At 43.9% G+C, this 26,914-nt stretch overlaps 1 protein-coding gene and 1 long non-coding RNA gene across 3 annotated transcripts in view; one reads left to right on the top strand and one right to left on the bottom strand.

Moving 5' to 3' along the window:
• LOC138530449 (fish-egg lectin-like) overlaps nt 1-26,914 on the top strand; it is a 70,295-nt gene that overhangs the window by 21,788 nt on the left and 21,593 nt on the right. Inside the window, exon 2 of the mRNA XM_069640910.1 lies at nt 6,403-6,630. Coding sequence (XP_069497011.1) covers nt 6,403-6,630 — 228 coding nt within the window. The remainder of the gene's footprint in view (nt 1-6,402; nt 6,631-26,914) is intronic.
• LOC138530465 (uncharacterized) overlaps nt 16,311-26,914 on the bottom strand; it is a 113,340-nt gene continuing 102,736 nt past the window's right edge. For both annotated transcript variants that reach the window (XR_011284849.1, XR_011284850.1), the window contains exon 3: nt 16,311-17,987. This is a non-coding gene — a long non-coding RNA (uncharacterized lncRNA). The remainder of the gene's footprint in view (nt 17,988-26,914) is intronic.

Raw genomic sequence — 26,914 nt, 5'->3', positions numbered from 1 at the left:
ACTTGAACCTTCATATTCATGAGCAAGTCGAAGTATCAGTGTGAGTGACAAGAAAAACAAATGCATTTTGGGACCTGCAGTCCAAGGTTTTGTGAAAGAGACTTGAATAATAAAATGCTGATGTAATCTGGGCCAAGTCAAACATCTGTATGCTTGAGAAGAAAACAAATGCATGTTAGGATCTACATGGTAAGATTCCAATAAAAGAGATATGAATACAAAAATAGGTAATCCAACCAAGTCAAAAAAACTATGTGGTGTAGAGAAAAGCCAATTCATAATGAGACCTGCCTCTAGTCAAGGGAGACTTGAATATTTACATGCTCATATAATCCAAATCAAGCCTCATATTCATTCTACGAAAGAGGAAAACAAATGCATGTTGCGACCTTTGACTCAACGTATCATAAGGGAAAACTTGAATCATCAACAGGCTGGCCAAAGCCAGGCCAAGGCGCAAAACCAATGTGAGTGAAATAAAGTTTGATGCAAGTCAGAACCTCCTAGGGATCAATGCCTCCTTAAGAGAAGACATGAAATATGGTGAAAGCTGGTAATGACCAGGTCAAGTCAGCGTGTACTACATAAGAAAAACCTAGAGCGTAAATCAACGTGAAGGACAAGAATGAAGTGACCCATTGTCTAAGCATAAGAGTGATGGAAAACATTGCTCATACAATCTATGAAGTGTTGAAGTGTCTAGGGATAAGAGACATTGAATATATCCAGTGTGAAGTTTACAAAGTACACAATTGTCGAATTCTAAGAGTCAGTGAAGATATTCATTACCACATCTATGAAATGTATCATGCTCTATAAGTCACTGAATGTATCCTCGGCAAAAGCCATAGAATGCATAACTGTCCAGGCCTCTAAGAGCTAATGAAATAGTCTTTACAAAGTATATGAAAAGCACCAATACCTAAGGTTTAAGGCTAGTTGAAACGCTTCAAGCTAAAGTGTAAAGACCATGAAAGTAACACAGATAACGTATAAGGAACAGGCAGTTGCTTAACTGAAGAATCACTATGAAATATTCATGAAAATCAAGCGGATATAAACCCTCTTCGTCTTAACAAAATGTCAGTTAGAAAGGATCGTATATATAACAACAAGGACCGTTTTGGGTTTGTCTACTGTGGGTTGCCCAGTTTGATAGTCACACTTGAGAAACACACAGTTTCTTTGTTAAAGGAGAAATTTCAAAAGAGCAACTTGTCTTTAGTTTGGCTTTCAAGCATATGTGAATGCACTGTGTCGTGCTAAAAAACACATGTTGGACCACATACGAAGTGGGTCATATGTCTGCTGCTTTCTAGATGAAAGAAAACTAAAACTTTAATGGATTTTCTCTGTCAAGCAGGTGCAGAAATGTTAAAAAAGAAGAAAAGGGGATGTTATTCGATGAATCTTTCTCTCTCAATTCTTTCATAAGAAAGGATCTACGTGATCACTGATACCCCCCATAATTCCCACTGCCGAAAATGCCGACTTTTATTTTGTTTTATTTTTTAATTAAACCCCCTTTACACCACATAGATATGCGGGGGGACACCCCCACAGACCCCCATATTACTATAATATCCCATACCCCCAACATAAATATGTGGTGTAAAAGGGGTGTTACATTTTTTTTACAAAAGTCGGACATTTCGGCCGTCGAAATGATAAGGGTGCCATTTTGGGCCCTTACCATTCTAAACTGTATAAGAGGAGCAGCACTTGTACAAGTTGAAAAATCCATTCCATGTTTCACAGTGAATGCATGTATGTATATAATTGCCAAGTGTATCCTGGTGAGGAGCAAATCCAGAACTGGCTGGAAAGATGTCAAGAGTAGGATTTGGAGACCAGCGGAGGGTAGGATGCCTATTGGATCCCACAGAAAGAGACCGTGAGGATCCAGCACCCCAAATAGCTTTCTTTTATTACTTAGGTCTTACTTTGTGTCCAGCCCTTCTTTGGCGTTTTTCAAGAACAAATATGTCACAAACAGCAGGCAAGGATTATTTCAGTGTGCTTTTTTTCCCCCCCTTCCCACACAAAATTTCGATAAAGAGCCTTTCCTGCTCCATTGCTTTCCCCCTGCAGTCAAAACATCTACCTGCCAAGCATAGACCTAAATCAACAATTTGAGGGAGGAAGAGCTGGAGTGACAGCCAAGGTCCATTCCTGGAACACGGTTGGAAGAGACTCTCCAGTGTGAGCGGTGGAGATATTTAAGGGAAGCAGCTAGATCTCCCAATTCGTTGGGCATCGGGTGATACTTCAAGAAGCAAGCTGGGGCGTAAGGGCATATGCGGAGCCCCTTTCAGGAATGGGGCATTATTTAGATGTCCCCAAATTGTCCCACAGCCTGTGTTGGCCTGCTTGTCTGCGTCTTCATTCTTGTGGAGTCCCAACCCACGGGTTCTCTGCGGAAACGTCCTTATCATCACTGAAAGAGCGCCGCTTGCCGAGCTACTCCAGGACCCGATTTCAACGAGCTTTTGTCCAGAGGCTGACAGCACCGGGAGACACTGCAAATAAAGGCAAGAAGGAAAGCAGACTCATATGAAATAACCTTGAGCCTTTGCCGACAATGCCCCTCTGTATCCCTGAGGTAATATGTGCTCAATGATTGATTAGATGTACATTATTTTTCCCACAAAGCGGCTGGAACTGTACATAACAGGATTTTTGTATAGCACTTAATACTTGTATGCACCCTCTTTCTAAAGTATCCCAATGTTGGCAGGCAAGGGAACCGAGATCAGAAGTAGAACTATAACAAAAATGTAGTGGAAATAGGTGGGTGGTGGGTACAGTAGATTGCCAAGTGTCCAAGTGCCAAGTGGCTTCTCCCCATATTGTTTTTATTTTGCTTTCTTCTGCCAATTTTAATTTAGGGTACAACGTTTTTATTTTTTGTTTTTTTTAGTTTATTACAAACTTTTAAAACAGAACATACATCTTATTACATTTCCTCTTAAAACATTTCTTAATTATTATTCATCCAGAGTGCGCAGATAAACAAATATCCTTTGAAGTTTTTATCAAACAGTTCCAATACACCCTTTGAGTCTCTCTTGCAGATTATTTAAAAAGAAAGACAGTGCAAAAGTCAGTTTGTTATTAGTTCCATCATGCAATATTGACCAATATTGACCACCATTCATGGTCGACATGTTCACTCAGTACCCTGCCCAAATACCCCGTTCTTTCTCTTCTCACCATTGGGCAGAACATTACCAAGTGTTTCAGGGATTCCTCATGATAATTACACAGTCTACATGCTAAATTCCTTTCTTCAGGATCTTTAGATTTATATGAAGGATCTCTTGTTTCATATGTATTTAATCTGAACTTTATAAAGGCCGATTTTATCTTTTTTCAGGGAAATTTCACCATATACGCAGGGAGAACATTACATTTTTTGGCTTCAGCAGGGGCTTTTCTCATTCTCATATATTGCCTTGTGTTATCATAGGTTTCAATCCAATCTTGTTTGTATAGTTTTTTTTTGTTTTACTGCATTTGGTTTGCACAGCAAAGTTTTGTTATCAGTGTTCAACTGCTTTAAGATGTGTTCACAGGAATTTTTCATTTATTGAACAAGCTGCCTTCTATCGATTCAGCAGGCTTTCTTAGAATACTGAATTGGGGAATGTTATCACCTCCCAGTATCTTTCTAAATAACGTCAAAGTATTCCATTTCACTGTGGCATTTATGGACGACGTACTCATCTCGTATATCATGCACACCGTTGGAAAACCTTTAGGCAAATGCAGGATCCTCTTCCAGATGACATGTTCGCATCTTGACCAGATATCATGGTCACAGCCAAACAAGTTATCTGCTCCGTATGTTAAGGAAGGAACAATTTTATTTCTGTCGAAGCGAACAACGGGGACAAACGAGAATTTTCCATATTTTTTTTGTAGCTTGTCTGCCGGGGGCGCTAGCTGCTTGCATTTAGAAGCGATTTTCTTCACCATAGGATCATCATTTATACTTGAATTCATTATTATTCCAAGATATTTCGCCTCTTTCACCTCATTTAGGATCTCATTGCATGTCCTCCATTTGAAGGCTTTGGAGTATTTCTTCCTATTAGCACCTTGTAAATTTTTAAGAATTAGGATTTCAGATTTTGTTACATTGATTTCGAGGCCATTCTCTTTAATATACTCATTCAGTGCTGTGATCTTATGCTGCAGTCCGATGGGTGTCAGATCTAAAAGAGCAATGCCATCTGCATATATGATCATATTAATGGAATTCTCGTTGATCTTACGTGGATAAGAAGGAACATCATCTATTATATCGCTGATGTCTGAGATGAAGAAGTTGAAGAGTGTAGCCCCTAAAGGACAACCTTGTTTCACCCCGCGTGTTGTATTTATGGGCGAAGTTAAATGTCCCATTTTATCTAAGCAAATTTGTATAGATGTCTCTGAGTAGAGAGCTTTTATGGCTTTGATTAACTTGTTGAGCATCCATTGTGTATCATTTTCTCCCACAGGCGCTCTCTATCGACACCATCGAAAGCGTGGGCTAGGTCAAAAAATGCAACATAAATGGTCCTCTTCATCCTAATAGCTTCCATTTTTAAGATGCTCAAAATAAACAGGTTCAAACTACAGCCCACCCCTTTCACAAAACCTGTTTGCCTCTAATCTGCCACAACCGCCTGCTTGATCCAAGCTGTTAATTTGTTCAGTAATTGGGTAGTGAAGATTTTCCCTATTACATCAAGCAGTGCGATGGGTCTGTAGTTCTTTGGCTCCATCCTATTGCCCTTTTTAAAAATAGGCACAATTATGGCACGTTTCCATGTCTGTGAGATGACGTTACATTGGCAGGCTTTTTTTCGCCAAGTTTTTTGACGAACATTTTCAGCTGAAAAAACTCATCGAAAAATATGGGGCGCGTGGGGAGGAAGGGGATATAATGGGTAGGGAGGTGTAGGGAAATGTTACAGTGTTTTTTCGGCCAAAAATATTTAACTAAAAAGTCAGCAGAAAAAAATGCGATGATCTAAGAACATAGAACCCTAATTTAGATGTTAGTGTTAAGAGACATTTAGAAAGTGTCATACTGTACGCTCTGGAAATTCTAGTACAAGTGTGAGGGGGGGGTGGGATTGGTGGCCGCCTAGATTTTTTTTGTCATCAGAACTGATATATTTTATAGTCTTGAACACCAATTAGACTCTTCTGTTTTAAAATAGTTCAGGTTTAATGAAAACTAGTGGTACAGTGACCTCTATGTTTTATAGAAAGCTAAATTCAAGGCAAGGAGTAAAAGTCCTGATTTAAAAATCTTGTTAAATCTACCCCAACTTCACTGTTCCACAGGCTCTAGGGGGTGCTGTTGGAGATGCAGAAAATGACCCTAAAGGGTGTATGGTCATTTAATCTAAAACCATCGCATCTAATGCCATTCCATCGAAATGTTTCCATCTAAAAATGTCCATCTAATGCATTTTTTTCTTATTTTTTTCTTTTTGGGGGGGGGTTGCCCCAAACCCCTTCTTTTTTACCCTTTAAAATGCACCTGAACAAAAATTAACACTTTACCCCTCGAAAACATGCATTAGATGGACACTTTTTAGATGGAAACATTTCGATGGAATGGTATTAGACGGAATGGGTTTAGATGAATTGACTAGATACCATACATTAATACCAAACACATACACAAATCCAAGAACTCCATCAAGGTTCAGCCAAGCATTAAGAAGAACAAAACAGATGCATAGTGTGCCTCTGTACTTATACACATTACTTCTCTAAATGTGCCTCTTCAAGTCAGAGCATGTTCCCACTGCAGCCTTCTCCACAGCCAGGTAGGTACTAGAAAGCAACAATGAACAGGATCATACAGATCGCTCAGCACCATGCGCGCTAAACAGGAACTCAAGTGAATTGATTAGCTTTGAAGCGTCAATCAAGTAAAAATAAGTTGCATGCTTTAACTGCTGAAAGAACAGTTTCTGAACTGTGACAATGGTTGTAAAACAATGTAGGACTGTAAACCACAAAAAACAAAAGCAGAGGATCTCAGTCCCTATTGGTTCCCACTAACTTTGACCTCTGACTAAGACATTGGAAGATAATGCGATTTTCCCAGGATCCCAAGATTTAGTCAAGTGCTCAACAACTGGATTAGAGTTCAATAGCTTAACCGCTAGGCAACATCTCCCTCAATCACCCTTTTAAATCACTGGCTACCTATGTGCACTAAAAGGACACTTCTAAAAAGGGACTGTTGATCACTTCTATTACTGGGATATGCTTTCAGATGAATTTCCCACTGTAGAGCCTTGAAGAGGCGTGTAACCTAATTTTAAAAAACTAACTGTTCTTGCTAGTTACATTCCTAAAACATTTCTATATGTGTTGTGTCCTTCTCTCTAGCCCTGGACTGCTCCGTTGTTCCTGGAAACCTGAAACAAATAGATGCCGGTGATGGTGCTGTGTACGGGGCTGCCACCAACGGAACTATCTGGCGCTGGTCCTCGGGAAACTGGGTCACAGTTCCTGGTGAGGCCATCCATGTCTCTGTCGGACCTGCTGGGGTGTGGTCCATCAACAAGGCATTCCAAATCTACAAGCTTCAGGACAGTAACTGGGCAAATGTAGCAGGTAAGGTGGTCTTCCATGAATTTATTTTAAAATGATACCGTTATAAGTGTTTAAAGCTCCTGGCGGCTGTGCACAGCAGATTCGCGCATCAACCTCCATGAGTCTGGCAGCAAAGGAACAGGCAATGAATGGCTCAACAATCAGAATAGGTGACCTTAGTTTACAGTTAGCAGCAGTGACACCTAGAAGACAGAATATAGCATTCGCAGAAGTGGCTACTGGTCAGAAAAACAAGACCATTATGCCATTCATTTTAACATATGTGGATGTGTAATCCTGGTCTACCTGTTGCTGACACCTACGTCAGTGCTACTTCCAGACAAACTATCACTGATATCCTCTTCTTTGTCCCCTCTACAGAACTATGGACCTCACATCTGATCTACTCCTTCTCCCCTGTTTTCTCTTCACCCATTAATGGTGGCACTAGATGGGAAGTACTCTCGGCATACTTCTCATCCTCTAAGTGCATAATTAATGTCTATCACAATGGCACTGTCAAGGCCCAGGGTACGCAACCCAATCTCCTTCTCTTCGACCAGTGCCTGCCAGCCCTCATCAGCTTCCAAACTACTCCTGCTACTCCCTCCTTCCTCTCTCTCTGCACATCCTTCTCCTCCTCCTCCTGGTACACCACCTCCCTGTACCCATCCTCGGAAAACCTTCAAAGTTGGTGACCGGCTTCACTTAGCCACTCTGAATGCTCGTTTTGCTGTCAATCATTCTTCTGACATCTGCCTCCTCCTTGAAGACTTTGATCCTGATGTACTTGCTCTCACGACACGTGGTTCAATGCCAGCTCAGTCACTGCTTTTGACTCCCTTCTCCCTGACAGCTACAAGATCCTCTCCAAACCTCGGCCCAACCGTTTTGGTGGTGGAGTAGCCCTGATCTTACTTAAGTGGGCCACTACTTCTCTCATACACACCCAGCCCTACTCCTCCTTTGAAAGTCTTGTCTGCAAGCTTGGTGTCTCTCTGACCCTCTCGCTCACCCTTGCCACTATCTACAAGCCCCCTGGCCCTGTGTCTGTCTTTCTCTCAGAATGGGCTGACATCGCCTCTTCTCTTTTCTCTACCTCTAAACACCTCCTCCTTGGAGACTTCAACATCCACCTTGACGCCACAGTTTCTGGCTCTTCTCTCTTCGGTGATCTTTGCACCTCTCTCTCCCTCACTAATTTCCCCTCCGGCCCTGCTCACTTTGCAGAGCACACTCCTGATGCCTTCAGTCCACTGATCTTCTGCTCTCCAACCCTCTCACTACCCCGCTCTCCTGGTCTGATCACTCCCTCCTCTCCTCTGATCTGGGACCTCTCGGCCCCCTGAACGAGCAACCACCAGTGCTGCCAGTCTCCTTCGCGGTCCTCTGTCCGATGAAACAAGTGTCAGCTGCTGCGTTTGCCTCTGCATTCATCCCTCCTCCTCCTCTCCACTTGATTCTCCCACCAACTCTGCCCTTGCCAATCTTCATCTTGCTATCACTAACACTCTTGACATTCTTGCCATAGTCACTCGGAAACATAAGTGCAGAGTTGCTGAACGGAATTGGCAGACCTCGGGCTCAACCACTCACAAACTGGCCTGCTGTCTACTAAAAAGGGGATCTATATGATTATTGCAACCCCCAGTACTGGGACCCCAAAATTGCTGACTTTGTTTTTTATTTCAACCCCCTTTGCACCACATATATATGCAGGGGCAGACCCCATGCAGCCCTCCCTACTTGCATTATATACCATTACCCCCCCACATATATATGCGGTGTAAAGGGGGTCAAAATGAAACAAAGTTGGCATTTCGAGAGGTCGCAGTGATGGGCCGCGGTAATGGTGTAATTCCCTCCAAAGGCAATACCGTCTCTCTATCCATTCCAAGAAGAGGGCCCACTTGAAAGCTCATATCTCTGGAGCCTCTAACAACAGAGCTGAACTCTTCAAAATCAACTAGCCAATCCATCTGCAGTCTCCAACTCATCTCTTCCTTCTCAGGCCCTCAGTACTGCACTGGCCACCCATTTCACCTAAAAAAAACTCTGGACATTCTGACCTCTCTCTCTTCATCCCCCCCTCCATTCCTCTCCCTGTCCCCTGGCCTCTCTTCCACCCCTTCCCACTCTCTCCTCCTCCTCAACTATCACAACATATGAGCTCTCTAGAGTAGTCCACTCTATGAAGGTCTCATCCAAACAGGTGTCTCCCTGTTCTTCTAGAACTATTAAGGACAACATCTCCTCCCTCGCTCCGGCTCTTGCTGACTTCTGCAACCACTCCCCAGCAGGTGGCTCTTTCCCTTCTTCTCTCAAGCACTCCCTTGTGCACCCCCTCCTAAAAAAGCCTTCATGTGACCCCTCATGTCTGGCCAACTACCGCCCTATCTCTACCACACCCTTCCTTGGGAAGCTCCTGGAGAGGTTGTTCATCCCCCAACTGACCCAACACTGAGCTCCAAAGGTTGGTTACATGACCATCAATCTGGACTCCAAGCATCCAGAGGCACGGAACCTACTCGCCTGAACACTTGTGAAGAAATGCTCGCAAATCTTGACTCTAACTCTCCTGTTGTTCTCGTTCTCCTTGACTTCTCTTCCGCCTTTGACACAATCAACCATTTTATCCTCATAAAGAGGTTCCAAGATATTCTTGGTATCTCAGACCGGGCACTGGATTGGTTGACCTCCTTCCTCACTGATCACCCTTCGCAGGTGTTTCTGGGCTCCTTCTCCTCCTCCACCACTGTCTCTAGATGTGGTGTTCCCCAGGGCTCTATTCTCTCGCCTTGGCTTTTCAACATCTACCTTGCACCTCTTCTCACCTGATCTCTGCCTTCTCTCCTCATTTCCAGTGTTATGCAGATGACACACAACTCTTCTTCAAGTTCCCCTCTTCCTCCTCCTCTTACCCCGCTATCATCCCTGACTTCTTGTCTGATATTCAATCTTGGTGCACCTCCAATGATCTCTGTCTTAATGCAGAGATTCTTCCTATTGGGACACCTGCTCCCTGTTTCCCTATCGCTTTCTGGCTGTCCTCTATGGGCTCACCTCCCTCTCCTTCCACTGAGGCCAGAAACCTTGACGTCATCTTTGACTCCTCCCTTTCCTTTACTCCTCACATCTTAGACCTTGCCAAGAGGGTTCCATTTGATTTTACCAAACCAAATGCTACCAAATTAAATTTTACAGAAAAATAATTCTTTTTTTAAATTGGGCCCCCCCTCAAGGTCCCTGTTTACCTACACTTATAACCCCCACAGACCAACCGCCACACCTTTTAACCCCTTACCCCCACCCCCTATGTATTTATAGTTCAGTATTTATTTTGGTAACATTTCATTTGTTACCTCTTTTTCAGTAACATCACTGGATACTGCCAAGAATGTCCACTTTCAACTTCACCCCTTAGGGGCATTCTCCCTTTCCTCACCTTTCCCCAGAAGCTCAGTGTCTCTAGAGCTGTGGTGCTCTCCAGGCTAGACTACTGTAACTGCCTCTTCCTCAATCTTCCTCTCTCTTCACTCCGCCCTCTTCAACTAATCCAGCATAGAGATGCAAGACTTCTCCTTGGCCTCAAGCCCTGGGACCATATCTCTCCAGCTCTAAAATCTCTCCACTGGTTCCCGGTTGCTGCAAGGATCAAATTCAAAACTCTTTGCATCATCGACAAGGCTGTCTGGGGCCTGGAACCACACTACCTGCGATTCTCGATCACCAAATACTCTCCTTCCTGATCCCGATGATCTTCTGGCTCTAACACTCTTCTGATCAAATGCTGGGGGCAGATCTCTCTCCTCATCTAGCTCCCTCCTACGGAACAGACTCCCTCTCTCTCTCCGTCTTGAACCGGACCACCTCAAGTTCCACAAACAACTCAAGACCTTTCTCGTTTCCTCTTCCTTCGTTCTCCCCTTCCCGTGCTAACCATCCCCTCTGTTGCTGAGATTGGTGGCCTGGTCCCTCAAGAGTCCAATAGGGCCATGGCCTTCTGCCCAGTCACCCCCAACACCGCCCCTGCACTGCTCTCTGGGCCCACACCCGCCTCTTGGGTAGTTTGCCTCTGCTCCGTACTTATTCGTTGGGTGGTAGACCTCCCTCTTTACCTTTCGCCATGCAGTTACCTGCTGCTACCCCAATGGCATATCTGGCACATCTTCCCCAAAGGGACCCTATTAGCACTTACCCCCACCTCACCTCCTCCTTTTTTCCTTTTTCCTTCACTGCACTTGTACGCTCTGAATGTCACAAGGCCTAGAAGGACTGCTTCAGTTTTCTATTTATTCATTGTCAATTGATTTGTTTGTTTGCTCCCTTGTTCCCCTCCCTTGTGCCTCATGGCGCTTTGAAACACTGGGCCTCATTCCGAGTAGGGCGCAAAGGGATACCGGGCACTTTTAAGGACTGCGGTGCCGGTAATCCCTTTGCGCCCTATTCCGAGGTCCCTTAGCAGATCGCTCCCTTAACGCCTGGTCTGACCAGGCGTTATGGACGTGACCCATTAAGGGACTTCAGAGCTAATAACGGTACCGCAAATTGCGGTACCGTTATTAGCTACTTCCCCATTCCCATTGAGCCCTATGGGGGCTCAAATCGGAATGGGGAATGGATTTTTTAATGCGGACTTACCGGTCCATCCAGGGCCGGAATGGACCAGTAAGTCCCCATTGAACCAGGTGGAACCCAGACCAGGTATGGGAGGTAGTCATGGCGCAAATAGCACCATGACTACCTCCATACTCAGAATGAGGCCCACTGTCTTGTTGTATAAGCGCCATATAAATACAATAAATAAATGTGGGGAAAATGTGTACATGTGTATCTATATATATAAAATGCTTGGGTATGTTTCCATACTCAGCTGATACAATTTTTCACTGTTAGGTTGCCCTCTGCTGTCCAAATGGCAAAGTGCACCCACTTCAACAACAGCTATCATGTCAACATACAGATGCAATTTATCAGTGTTAGGTTGCCCTCTGATGTCCAAATGGCAAAGTGCACCCACTTCAACAACAGCTACCATTTCAACAAACAGAATGAGCACAGTTCTACGCAGTCACCTTGACCTTCACCTCCCACTATTGCAAACATTCAGAAGTTACTTCTTTCCACCCCACTTCTCTTCACCCAGGGCACTGCGGGTCCAGTGTCAAAGAACAGTTAATTACCGGCTCAACAGTTCAGTCTCTAAAGAGCAAAAAGCTGTAGGACGAATGCCTCCTCATAATCTAAAACTGAAAGTAGGTGCTGTAATTATGCTATTACGCATTCTTATGCCATCACAGGGATTCTGCAATGGAACAAGCTGGACAATTACACATCTAAAAAGACACATCACAGAGGCCTGTGTAATCAATGGAACTTAGATACTGTTCTTATACCGTGCATGCCTCTCATTCCATCTTATATGTTTTGCCGTTTCAATGACCATTAATAAGTCACAGGGACCTACGCCCCCTTCCTGGAAGTGACCCTATGAATTACCGACCAATATTAACCTTTAAGATATGCTAGAATGGCATATGATATGCCGGGAACAGCTAGTTTCATATATTTCCCCTGTCTCCTTATATTCTCTGTGGTGTCAGTGGCACCTGACTGAGGTGTGCCAGCATGAATTGATGGCTCTTTGTGACAACGTGGAACAGTGCAGAAGGATATGCATGAATGGGCAGTTATGATGATTCTGCTGGAAGCAGGATCATCATGAACGTGCCGTGTGCCCTGTGATTATCTTTGCCATCTGCACCTGGTACTGTCTCCTGCAATAACCATTTGTGAGGCCATAATGAGCCTCTTTGGGGAACTCGAGGCAATGATGCAATGTGGACACAAAATGCTTAATTCCCATTCCCATTGAGTCCTAATGGGAATCGGGATGACGGAAGCACCAGCACTGTAAATAACGGTGTGGGTGCTTCCGTGAATGTCTGTGGGTGGGTGCCGTTCTGCCCGCCAGGTCTAACCCTGGCGGGCGGGACGGCACCCGCCCGCATATTCATAGTGTACCATTCCGGTATCGACGGTGCTGGTAGGCTTACCAGCACCATTGTTACCGGACCGGCACAGTCGTAATGAGGCCCAATGTCTTGTACAACACATGAGCTAGACTCAAATGTTGATGTCAGAAGAAATCATGCGTCAGGTGCACACAGCCCTGTGCTGAGAGTACCACCCAAACTGCTCAAAACATGAAACAAGGAGGTATTCCAAAACAAATAGAGAATGCTAACATGGCAGGTAACTGGAGGCATCCAGGAGTGATTTATATGACAGGGGTCCCAAAGTTGCCCCCAAACTCTAGAGAACATGCAGGCTCACTGGTTAATACATGCATTCACTGGTTGAAGCATAAGTAGGGATCCTCACCTATTATTTGATCAGATATCGTTCACATAGTACGACTGCCTGAAAACTGAACTCCCAGAAGGGTGTTATTAAGATTGCGTGGTGCATCTGTTGAATGGCTGGCCATTGATTTTCTTAATCTCCCCCGTCAGGTTCTAATATACAAGTGAGGTCATGGGCAATAGATAAAGGCCATTATGATACATACATAGCTGTTAATAGCAATAGGACAGAGAAACCCTTGATCATTCTAGACTTATAGGCTTCCACCTTTATGATCCCTCCAGACCCCTAGGTGAAATTCAATCACCCCAAGATGGAACAATAATGAAATAGTCAGCAAATATTCTTTCATGGAACATTAAGCATTAAGGATTTAGGTTGAAAGGTGAATTACCTCGATTGGCAGGAATATTTCTCTGGGATGCATATTATATGTCTCCAGGGGACATGGAAATTAGTGCCAGTTCATAAGCTAGCTTATGGGCGGGGGGGTTTGGGGGGAATTATTCACATGGATGAACAATAGCCTAGATGCTTAATTTAAATTAAAGGATGTTTCATTTTCTGATATGTAAGGTAATGGGCCTCATTACGACGAGGGCGGTCCCGTAATGAACAGTGTCAGTAAGGGACTGGCACCATTCATTATGGGCCGCCACATTATGGGTCTGCTCGCGGGTGGAGGTAAGGACATCTGGTCTAGATCAGACGTGCTTACCGCCACCCACGAGCAGACAAGGATGCTAACAACGGGCCTGTCATTAACGGGCCCGTTGTTAGCATCCTCCCCATTCCCATTGAGCCCTATGGGAATGGGGATGTACCGGTTCCTGGTCTCGGGAATGGGAATTACCAGGCCCGCTAAAGTCGACAAGGCCCGGTAATTCCCTATTTCTGGGACCCGGTACCCGGTATCCATGCCGGTAAGAACGGCGTGGCTACCTCCATACTCGTAATGCGGCCCAATGTCATCATATTTAATGGAGGTCTAGTGTAAAATGTGTTAAATAAATACATTAGATGGCAATTGAGGAATTAGACTCTTTCACTCCTCATTGCCATCCTCATTCTTCCTATTCATTGGCCCATTATATGGAAGGCCTGCGAGGCAGTATCTGAGACAAGTGTTAGGAGCACTGGGCTAATAAAACCTTCTCCAAATGCCTCACTCTGGATCCTGGTTGCAGTCTTCAGCAGTGTGTGTCTCTGGCCATGGACATCATCGGATTTCACCATTCTCTCTTTCAACATTAATAATAATACATTTATTGTGAATTAGTTCAAATTGAACTTTTCACAAACAATCAATACAAAATACATCTAATAAGTTAATACCTTCATTCAATCTACACATTGCACTTTAAATGAGCATAACATTTGAACATATAAATCCAAATGCAATACAATACATGACTGCCTGAATGAGTGATACAGGTCTCACTTGTTATACATCACATGCAACCCATGTATACATAGTAATACCTGTGGCAGGATAATCACAAGGGACACTAGGCACTAGGCACCACACCAGCATCATGCATCAGGCCAAAAGGCCAAAAGAATAGACATCAAGCATCAGGCCTAAAGACCAAAAGAACAAACATCAAGCGACAGGCATGTAAACCAGGCCCTAGGAGACCACTCTAGTGTCCACTATGGCCAGTTGATTTGGTAATAGACTTTTAACTCTGACCCAGACCCTCAATAATGCCAACTGGGTCCCAATGGAGTCCGAATTTAAACAGTAATCCCAGAAGGACTCTCCCTTGATGGTGTCATAGTTGCTTACCAACTTTCCCAACAGGCACATATACAATGGACCTAATTGAGGGCACGTTGTTAAAACGTGCCTGGTGGTTTCAAGATGTTCATCCTTCATACAGATACGACAATACCTGTCCTTTAATGAAATACCCAGCCGAGGCCCCATAACCGCTAGTACCTGGAGTTGATTTGTCCTTAACCTTAGCATGAATTGCCGTACCTCCGGGTCAGGGCATAATAACAGGTATTGTTGGGGCTTTCTATATCTATGGATTACATGCGTTACCGCTTCATACCCCTTCAGGGTGGACAGATGGATATAATTCTGGGTCCAATCCCATCTCTTGATTTTATGTATAAAGGATTTTTTTAAATGTATGAATGTCGTTTGGCACTTCTTGTCATAAGACCAGTCTATTTCGGTAAAAAAAGACTCATTTAGCTGCTTATAACTGTTACCCTGGGGCGACTTTTCATTATCGAAATTAGTACTGGCCAAGCTAAGCAATCTACATGAAGAAGTAGAAACAGTTTTCAAGTAGAACACACCTCGGGCTCTCAAGGCCATACCTTTCAAAGAGGTTAAGCCTAGCTCCAGTTTCAAGTACTGGACAGAACAGGCTGGGCCCATACCCAGTACTGTGCGCCAATACTGGCCCTCTAATACATTGAGCCAGTTCAAATCCTGTATGGCTAATGCCTCCAAGCCATACAGGATTGCTGGAGCGAAGCACTGCTGATAAAGTTTAATAATAATACTATACCCTGCTGTACCTTTGGCAAATTTACAGGCCTGCAAGGTAAGAAGTTTAGCCCGCCTCTTCTTCTGAAGAATAATCAAGTCATAATTAGGTCGAGTATCAAATTCTGGCCCCAGATATGGGTAAGATTGTTCAATGCTTATTCTGCCCAGGCTAGTTTCGACCCCTGAACGACAGGGGCCACTTTTGATTATAGCCAGGATTTTTGTTTTCCTCAAATTGATGGTAAACCCCAATTTTGTCGAATACAAGAATAACTCCTCTAGCATGCTCTTTGCTCCCGACAACGTACGATCAAACAATAGTAATTGTCAGCATAGAGCATGCCTACAATGGGGGTATCCCCCAACCTTGGCGGGCAATTAGCCTTGGCAGCCATCCGGGGTAACAAATCAGCTATGTATAAATTATAGCACATAGGTGCCCCCACACAGCCCTGTTTAACTCCCATATTAATAGGAATGGGATCAGTAGCCTCTCCCTCGTTATTAAGCCTGACCCTGGCACTGTTGTTACTATGTAGGCTCATCAATACGTGTACTATCCAGCCCGGGCATTTTAGCTCTCTTAACTTGTCCCATAGGGTCTCCCTTTTGACTTGATCGAACGCACTACAAAAGTTCACAAAAAATTATGTATAGAGTAGCATTTTCATTACTCAAGGTGTTATTAATCAATAGGTCCAGGACCCTGATGTTATGGGCTGTCCCAGAACCAGGTCTAAAACCCGCCTGTGCGTAATTCAGAATTTTGTTTGTTACGACCCCGGTTTCGAGTTCCCTGAGGACAAGTGTCATAACTATTTTGCTGGTGACGTCTAACATGGCGAGAAGTCAGTAATTACCAGCGTAACAGGGGTCTCCCTTTTTGTCTACTGGTATAATTACAGACCTTCTCCATGAGGACGGGATCACGGGAGACCTGCAAATGCGCAAGAAGACTGTCAAAAGGATATGTGCCCACTTGTCCGGGTCACTTTTCAATACTGAATTTGCTAGCCCATTTGGGCCAGGGGCGTTGGAGGATTTAACATTGAAATTCCAGCCTTGAGGGATTATCCACAGTAAATGGCATTGTCTTCTCAAGGATACTCTGAAAAGAATGGTCTTTGGAGGACTGCAGGACTGTCTGCTAGCTGACGTTCTGCTGTGTACAGCTCCAGTGCTTAGTCTTTCAGCCTTCATCTCGGTGGAGTTACCTTCTACTCATGGGCGGAGATGTTGCAACTCTCCACCTGGGGTCTGGCTGGCCGGGTCATAGTCTTCCTCTTTCTTAATGTTTGCCCGCATCTCTGGCATGCTCATGGATCTCATGCTCAAAGTTCCTGCAATCTTGTGCTGGGCATTCTCCAGCTGTAGCTGTTCTACTACCACTCCCTTCTGAATCCTTTGAGGGCTTGGCAAAATATTTAGGAAGAAGAATGGGCAAGTTGCTTTGCGGATGGCAGGGCAAAAGAAGTGTTTTAACCTCAAAACTACTAAAAACGTCCCCTCAAGTTGTAGTTGTGAGACAGGCCCAGCATCTGGAGGGTTATTCCAGATGCAGTCCTGTTTCTATCAGTTGTATTACTGTTTCTATCAGGCCTTTGTCTCTCCCTGGTATCAGATAGTTATGGGCACTGTAGTTCTCATGACAATTCCTCCAAGGAGATCTATGGAAGGGCATATGCACATCAGAAGAGAGGAAAGAAATCAGGCCTGCTGTTGGGGGCCATTCTTTCTTCCCCCTATTTCTCATGTCTACCCTTAGGTGGAACTGGGACATGTCTGTTGAAGTCTTGGGTTGGTCGACTCATATTGGGAGCCATGTCTACCCAGTGGGTTGAAGGAATCGGGTCCTCAAATCCCTCTTATAACATTAACTCAACGATACAATGTAAACAAAAATGTTAGTTCTATCTATATCTTTATTTAGGTCAGAATACAGAGGGGTGAGTGTTCGGGTTTGACAAATGCCCAATGATACTCAGGGAAACTCTTGAACTAAAGAATGACTTCTGAAAAGGACTGTGTCAGGATGGCTTAAAGTAAATGGTGCCCCCTTTGTGCTACAGATGCTTCCCCTCTGATAAAGCATAAATGTTCAAAACTTATTCTAATAAGTAGTTGACCCTCTGGGGATGCCCTAGACTACAAAGAAACATCCAAACAATATAACCAGCAAGTGGCAATCATAATCTTACTGATTTTGTACCCTCCTAGCTACCGTTTGCAAATAACATAAAAGTTCAAAGAATTGGCCAAAGCAAACAGTTTACAAACCTACTTTCCTAAAGTCTATCCCTATGATGATGCAACCATTCATGGTTGTCTCTTGGTTTTCTCACGGTTTATAGATGCCCTCTCCTGGACATTGGTTTCATGTTCCCAACTGGTCACTCTTCTGTATCTTGTGTTTCGGGAGTTATGGGAGGTCCCTTCTGGACCTTGCCTTCAGGATTCATGACATGTACCTCCTGGACCTTTGGGCAAAGGTGGGTGCTGTTTCCTGCAGACAATTTGGGAATAAAGTGAGCAATGCAAGGCTTTTTGATGTACATTTTTACTAAGCTAGTTTAGTACTTCAAAAATCCAGTATTTCCAAAAATCCAATCAATTATAACACATTTAATACACATTCTAAATAGACACTGTCCCAGAGAGAGAACATAAGTCCTGTTTAGGCTGAATGTCTGTTCTTCATTGGAATGGATGCACATCTTGGAGGGTCACATTAGTAAAGGGGTCTTGTGATGATGTCTGACCACCACATTCGTCACTAGATCTACAGGGTTCTATGCAGACTGTGATAGCTCAGGAGATGTTACAGAGATCTCCACAAACTCTAGATCCATGCCCTAACTTGAGGAATGGCTTGTCCATCCCTAGAGGCCCCATTGTCCCTTTATTATCAGGACGCCATGTTAATGCCTATATGCAAGTTCGAGAAGGAGTGAATCATAATATCATATCTACAGACTTTGGTCAATGCAATGGTGTACAGCTATGAGTAGAAGTAATGGGGCCTAAACCCCCAGTTATTAGAATCATAGTGGGAATGTTAATCCTTTAGAGGGGACGAGAACCTTTGAAAGAAAAGCCAAGGTCAGACAACAACGCTCCGGGGACTAGCATGCCAGCACTTCTTCCATTCAGCCTTGTCTGGAGTCGTACCAAGGAAGGAGCACTGGTAAGGGACTGTGGCACAGAATGGTCTCCCACCTCTGAACCTGAAGTAGAGTGCACCTTACCCATGAGCTTACCTATGAAGTGGAGGCCAGTGTGAAAAGACATATAAGAAAGTGTGGGCACCTGGAAGATGATGAGGACTCAAGCGAGGCTTGAAGAAGCAGGAGCGCAGTCATTGAGGGACCAGCACAGAGTCATGAAAAAGGTGGCCGTTCTGCCTTGAGTCAAAATGGCACCCAGACATTGTATTACCACAGACCAACTTGCGAGGGCTGGAGAGGTAACCATTACCCGGGCCAACTAACACAAATGCTTCGTATAAAGGTTTACCACATCAGATCAGACATCACTACAAGAGAAAAAGACCAAGGAAGAGGGAATTACCAATAAAAGTAAGTGTCAGCTCGGAGCAGGGCGGCAAAGTTGGGACCAAGAGAATCTTTTGTGGCAAGGAAGCTAAGAGTAGATTGGAGGAGCCAGTATTGCAGCTGGGGGAGAAGAACCGTCCAGGAGGAGTGGAGAAAGGTTTAATGCTTCAAAGGAGCCACGTGTTCAGGGACAGGTAGGCTCACAGTTGTGAATGAACCAGAGGCGAGACATCAGGAATTTGGCCCTGGCCTTGCCTTCGGTGTGACTGGCACCATATATTATATATCTTCTGTGTGAGTATGGCACTATAACCTACAGGGGAGAGTATGTGAGCAAGTGAACCACCCTACAATAACAACAATATCTACCCTGGTGCTCTGCAAACTGGGCGACTGTGGGAGTCTGCTGCTTGCTGTTCCCCTCTGCGCCTTGCTTCCCCTCAAAAGAATTGGCAGCTTTGCCACACACACCCTCAAAAACCATTCCAGACCCTCCCTCACTTCAACCCACCTTCAATGTGCTGGATGGCTCTCAATGCAAAATAGCTCCTTCTTTAGGTTTCTACTCCTTGTCTTCAAATCTATCCACAGGCGAAACTTCCCCAAGGGCAAAACATATATGTTGTAATGCATTTATGTGCCAGGGCAGTGTTTGCTATAGTCTCACTTACTTGCCGCAGCACAAACATGTATTGAAAGGTTATGTTTTTGTACTAGGGCCCTAATGCTAATTGCACTTGAATCGGTGCAAAGTTTCTGTAGCACTGCCCTACAACCCTGACACTGTGAGCCGGACAAAGAAGTGGTTGGGTGCTATATCAATGAGACTATGAGCTACATCCATGGCAGGACTCTTTATCTCTGACATTGTGTAGTGCTTTAGAAACCCAAGAAGGGTATTCTTGTTATCTTACAGCTAAACCCTGAGATCCCATGGGTGTTTATCCTACCCCTTTCCTGTGTGTCAAAATAAAAGGGGTCTACTCCAACTCTGGAACCACATGATATGATATGATATGGTATTTGTAACGCGCCTATACACAAGTGTTTCATAGTGGCCAGCCGTAGTATTTATTTATACAATTAAAGTGAGGTTACAACAGGAGCAGGTACCATTCAAACAATGGCTCATGTACTGCGTCACACAGTAGCGGCTGGAGCATAATGGGCCCGGGGAGGCAGCACTTCATATTATGCATAGACTGGCATGGATATTCTCTGTTGCGCTCGTCGCGCTCTGAGCTCCTCTTCCGTAGCGCTCTTCATGACAGAGAACAATCATCTCCTAATCCCCTACTGCCTGCCTGGACAGGTGCCCTTCATGTTCTCATGTGGTTTGGGATCCCACAGTGGTCCTGAAGGACACGTGTTCCGGCAGTAACTGGGTGGTGCTGGGGATCACTGGCTCAAGGAAGCCACAAGAGTGTCAGATTGTATATGCTCTCATGGCCTGCTATGGGCCAAATGATGGCGTGGCTCGAGAGAGGGAAATTGTCAATCATGGACCAATTCCTTCCTTGCTGCCTGTGTGCACAGGTGAGGATACAAAGGAGTGCAGCTGAGCGACAGGATGGAAAATGGTGAGTGCTAAACAACCCAAAATGGTTGTGTGTGCGTGTATTGTATGAATGTGTGTATCTGTGTGAGTGTGAATGGGTGTGTATGTTTGTGGATGTAATGAATCCATGCATATAAATGTGCATGTATGTACAGGGGAAAGACTTTGGCAGGATGGAAATCTTGGCATATATTGGACACTGGCTATATGATAATGAGTTAACGGTTCTATGTGTTTTCATCGCTGAAAACAAACATCGTTGGGTAAACAATATTTATTTCACCCACTAAATATCATTTCCAATATATTTTAGGACTGGTACAATTATATAAGCAAACTCCAGTTCTACAATACGAGTGGGAAGGTGCTGGATAGTGGCAGCCTAAAGATGTTTGTTTTCAGCGTTCAAAACACTGCATACCGAGTTCACAGGGCAATGTCGTCATACATTGGACACTGGCTACAGGAAACGACATCTAGTGAAAATGTTGCCAACAAAAATATAGTCCGTTAAAATGTCAACAATCAAAAAGTTGTCAAAAATGCAGCTGAAAAGTAGCCAGAAAAGCAGTACTGTTCGGGTAAGTGTTAGGGTTAAGAAGGGTTTGAAGGGGTAGGTTTAGGCTTAAGGAGGAGTTCTTGGGCATGTGATTTCCTGGTTTAGGGTTAGGATAGGAGTTAGGGTTAGAGTACAAAGTTTGGTTAGGATTAGGGTAAGGCCTAGGGTTGGGGTGGTTGTGGAGGTATGGTGATGTTGGGATTTTGGTTAGGGGTTGGGGAGATTGAGAGTGAGGGTATGTATTAGGGTAGGAGTTATGGTAAGGTAGTGCTAATAGAGTAAGGGGTTGGGTAAGTGGTAAAGTAACAATGGGGATGCTGTGGAGAGCTGGTGATATTGGTGCAGGATAGGGCTTAGAGTAGAGTAAGCATTAAGATGAGGTAGAGCTTTGGTTAGGGGAAAGCTAATGTTAGGATTTCAGCAAAGCGACATGGAATGTGTAGGCAGCTGGTGGTGGCTTGGAGATAGGGCCAGTGTTCTTTTTCTATTTATTTGTTGTTTTCTCAAGTCACATGCAAATAAAAGGCTTTAGTGGACTGAAGGGTTAATTTTAGAAAAAGCCTATGGGTTCCAGGTAGGATAAGGGTTGTAGTTAGAGTTAGGGTAATGGTTAGGAATGGAGCTCGGGTGATTATGGAGCTGTTGTGATTTCCTGCCTTTATTAGGGGTTTGGGTCATTGTAAGGTTATAGCCTTGTACTTTTGTGTACTTAAACATAGCTTTTTTAGCGACCTAAATACCGGCAACATTTCTACACTGCTTGTATTGAATGACTACATTTTTAAAACAACTTTTTGCTGGCTACTTTTTAACATGACTACATTTTCCAGGCGATATATTCACGTGGAACTAAAAACGATGCTTCGATTGAGTTAAAAACGTCAGCAGTTTTATGTATACATCGCCCAGGAGTTTGAAGCATGCAATAAAAAGCTGATAGATAAATTCCTCGTCTCCAAAGACCTCACACCCCTAACTAAAGCCAGGAAGCATATAATGAAAATAGGGCTTATTCTCAAATATGCCCGTGCCATGCGCCCTCTAGTCGCGCATCAGCTTTGTCCCTCCCGGTGTCCATTTTCTTAGAGACCAAGGGGATGTGTGGGAGAAGTTCTGAGAATGCCAGCAGCATGGCAAGGGTTCATGCATAGCAAGAATGCACGTAATGGCAGTCTAAGGGGAGTTACGTCCTGGAAGGAAGCCAGGATCCTTTGACTAATGGTGTATCAGACCTGTCACTGAGAAACTCTAGAGTGTTTTTCCTGCTCACACTCAGTGTTTACACTGAACTGCAACTTCTATTTTTGTGGTGCAGAAACCTTTTGCGCAAATATTGGTTTTAGGAGGCGGTTGAAGTTCAGGCTCATTGCTGAGTGACATGTACAAAAGACATCATAAAAACATTAGGTTTTTCTGGCAGCCACGGTCCATACCAGAGCACTGGGCATAACACACTGTGGGTTTCCCGCTCATTAGCACAAGGGCGGCGTAGGGTTGGAGATTGGGGAAAGGTCGAGTGTAAATGATTTAAGGAAAGGTTTGCACAGAGCAGGTGCATTTTGCAACGTGTTTACTACCTGTATGATACAGGGATAGATTACGAGATGGGCGATAGCCCTTAAATATGGCAGTAACAGTGTTACCACTGCATTTAAGGGTCCGCTCAATCTCAAGTCTGGCGTGTTAACACGCTGCAAAAAATGCCAATTTTCAGCGCAATTACAGAGTGCGGTATTACCACACTGTGATTGCGCCCAAAATTTCCCATTGATGGGGAATGGGGCCTAACAGCGCCCAACCCGTGATCCAGCGGTAACACCGACGGACGGGTGGGCGCTAACGCTAATAAACTTGGGCGGTATCCCAGCTGGGATACTGCCCAATTCGTAATCAGGCACACAGAATGGAGCAAAGAGGCTTTGCCAATTCCACAAAGATTTTGCACTGCAGCAACATTGGAGGAAGATGATATTTCACTAATTGTTGTTTCTTGCGCAATTAGGAATGGAGCAAATTGATGTCACTCTAAGCTCAGTCACATCTTCAAATGTCAAAAGAGTAGCTAAATGGATTTGGTCGGTACCTAATTAAGTAAGCAGTGAAAAGAGCGCAAGACCCGTTTGCACCATTGCTCCCACATTGCAAAAACATTTTGCAATAATGCCAAGCCGAAACTAGGCACAAACATGAATTAATGCTGTGATACCCCAATATAACTGAATAAACAGAAATTAATGAAGTACAGTGGAATTGTAAAAACAACACATTTAAATGCTGGGTGTGGTGCAAAAGTCATTTGTATTGTGCCTGTTACAAGCATAGAGGTGTCCCAACACATTTTCGTTCTGGATGTAATTTAAAAGGCCTTTATATTGTGCAAATTACCAACCTAGAGGTCTCTTTGCATTGAGGGTTGTCCAAGTGGATATTATATATTGTGCACAGTGCCCAAAATATGTCAGTATTGGCTCTGTAAAACCTCATATGTATGCTGACTGTGCCCGAAGTATGCAGGCCTACCACTTCAACAAATGGTCGTGCTTGCTGTGTACAATGCATGTCATGCCACTGAAAAATACCTTTGTGCTGACTGTGCCCAATTCATGCTTGCACGCTACTGTAACAATGCATTTTCATGCTGTATGTGCCAAAACGTAGCAACTGGATTAGTTCTTAATCTAAAATCTAGTGACCACATCACTCCTGCCCTGAAACCACTGCACTGGCTTCTGCAGCAAAAGGAATTGCATTTAATACCTTGTGCATCAACCCCATATCACTTGACTGCAAAGCACCTGCGTGCCTGTCTTCCCTTGTCCAAACGACCCTCCACAACAAACCCTAAGAGCCTTTATGGACAAAAAACGATCAACACACTTTTTCAAGAAGAAGCTCCTGGGCCAATGTTGAATTCGTTTGGGGGACATCGTCCTCTGGCACCTCCTCCCCCCGTTTTTCAACACGAATAAAGCCTCACAAAATTCAGAATAAAACGTAAACTCACTTTATTACACAGGTTTTCCAACCTGAATACATTCGAACCCCATTGTTTATTTATTTGATAATGCGCTCCGAACCCTTAGGTTCTATCAGCGCCATTCAAGCTCGACGTTGACTTTTCATGCAGCTTTGGGCCCTGCCTACCAAATGTCGGCAATCCCAGATGACGTCACATGTATTAGGCTCTTCTGTTTAGTTCACTGTGCTGCGCCTTTGCTCTATATGCTTAGCACTTACCTATTTTACTTGCTTCAACAAATTAGCACAATCCCTGTCCTCCTCCGTTTGCACTTACACTAACTTGAATGTAACAGAACCTGCAAATGATCCGTTAATTGTAACATCCCTTTGTCGTGTTCGACCCCCTCCCTCGCCCTCCTTCTTGGGGCACCACAAACAACTTTATTGTGCAGGAGGTGTGGCACAAATCAACAATAAATACATATGCTTGTATTAACACTTTAAACACATTGCCATGCTAGTTGTGCCCACATTTTGCCAATGGTGCCCTATAGAACACACTGCCATGCATCTATTGCCGCAAACAACCCAGGATTGCCCTGAAAACCCATATACATGCAGCAAATGCCCAATATAAAAAAAGAACTGCTCTGTAAACACATTGGCATTTAATCAGTGCCCAGCACATACCTGGATTGCCACTGTAAAAACACATTTTCATAGTTTTGATATTGGATGTACACAGTACATACCGGGATCGTGGCAGTAAATCATTGTATATGCTGATATGCCCACTATATGCCAGAATGCAACTTTAAATACACATCTTCATTCGGTCTGTGGATAATACATTCTAGCATACCACTATGAAAATAGGATGTGCCAAATATATGCCAGTTTTGTCACCATTTTTTTTAATACTGCGTATCTAATATATGCCACCATTTTCCAGTAAAACACAGTGTCATGCTTTCAGTGGCCAATATATGCCAGAATGTCCCTGTAATCACATTTCCTTGTGGCCAGTAAGTCATATATGTCACAACATATGCATCGACCGATTTCTAAACATATTTCGATGCAACCACAACCCAATGTATGCCTTCCTTGCCCTGTAAAGACATTTTTATGCTGGTTGTACCAGGAAATATGTCAGCAGCATTCCATTTTAAAAGTACATTTCTGTGTTGGCTTTTCCCAACATATGCCAGTATTGCTATTGTAAAAACTTGTCATGCTGGTTTTGACCAATGTATGCCAGTATTGACATTGTAGAATGTTTTAATGCTGGCTTTTCCCAATAGGTGGTAGTATTTCCCTGTAAACAGATTACCAAGTAGCAACTGTCCAATATATGCTAAGATTGCCCTATAAAAGCTTTGTCATGCAGCCAATGGCTAATATGTGTCAGGATTACCCTATACACAACTAGTTTTGCAAGCTGTGCCCAATATACGCTTGCATTGCCTTATAAACATGTTGCATGAGTTATATGCGAAAATGTGACCAGGAAAATGTAGTCATGTGAACAAGTAGTCAGCAAAATGTCGTTTTCAAAATGTAGTCATTCAGTGCAAACAGTGCCAAGTCTGAACATGTTGCCAGTGTTAACACCGCCAAAAAAGATACTTTAAAATACAGAAAAAGTACAAGACTGTAAACCTAACAATGACCCAAACGCCTAATAAATTCAGGAAAACACCAGCCCTCGACAATCACTATGACTCTTTTCCCAACTCTTACGCCAACTCAAACTGCAACCCTTATTCTACTCTGAACCCATAGGCCTTCCCTAACACTACCCCCTCAGTGTGCTTTATTTGCACCTGACTGATAGAAAACACTAAATTAATAGACATTGAACATTGACCCTTTCTCCAACCCACCGCCAGTCCAGAAATTCCATACTGCTTGCCCTAAACGAACCTCATGCTATAATCCTAACATTAGCCTTCCCCTAACCAAAACTCGAACTCATCCTAACGCTTACTCTAACCCCTATCCTGCACCATCACCAGCTCTCCATAACCTCCCCATTGTTACATTGGTGCTTAACTAAACCCTTACTCTGCTAGTCCTAGCCGTACCATACCTCCTACCCTAATAATTACCCTGACTCTTGATCTCCCAAACCCCCAACGATATCCCACCATTACCAGCTCTCCACAACCATCCTGACTCTAACCTTTACCCTAATCCTAATCAAAATCTGTACTCTAACCCTAACCCCTAGCCTTACCCTGGCCCATATCCCTACCCTTAGCCAGGCAATTACAAACCCACTAAACTCTTCTTAACACTAACCCCGACTCTCCACACCCTCCCTGGTCCTAGCAATTACCCGAACAGCACTGCCTTTTTTTAACTACTTTTCAGTTGCCTTCTTAACTACATTTTGCTTGGTGACGTTTTCACTGTAGATGTATTTTTACTGTGATTTGTTTAATGTCTACAGTTTTTCTACAGTTTTGTTGGCAACATTTTCACTGGATGCCGTTTCCTGCTGCCAGTGTCTAATGTTTGACGAAATTGCCCTGTTAACTCATCATCTTACAGCCAGTGCCCAATATATGCCAAGATTTTCATGCTGCAAAGGTCTGCCGCCCTGTAAACACATGCACAAACATACACATGGATGCATGCACCGAAGAAAATACACACCCATTCACGTCCATACAGATAAGCAGAGTCATACAACACTCACACACAAGCATTGGGCAACATTTTCAATAGATACCCATCTACAACGTGCTCTGTCATTGCAGTCTGTGAAATCCCAAATGCAAAACAGCCTTGGACTC

The sequence above is a fragment of the Ambystoma mexicanum genome, chromosome 1q (assembly GCF_040938575.1).
Source record: "Ambystoma mexicanum isolate Mex_15411 chromosome 1q, UKY_AmexF1_1, whole genome shotgun sequence".
NCBI lineage: Eukaryota > Metazoa > Chordata > Amphibia > Caudata > Ambystomatidae > Ambystoma > Ambystoma mexicanum.
Note: the sequence above shows the minus strand (reverse complement) of the source record. Positions and strands in the feature narration are given on the sequence as shown.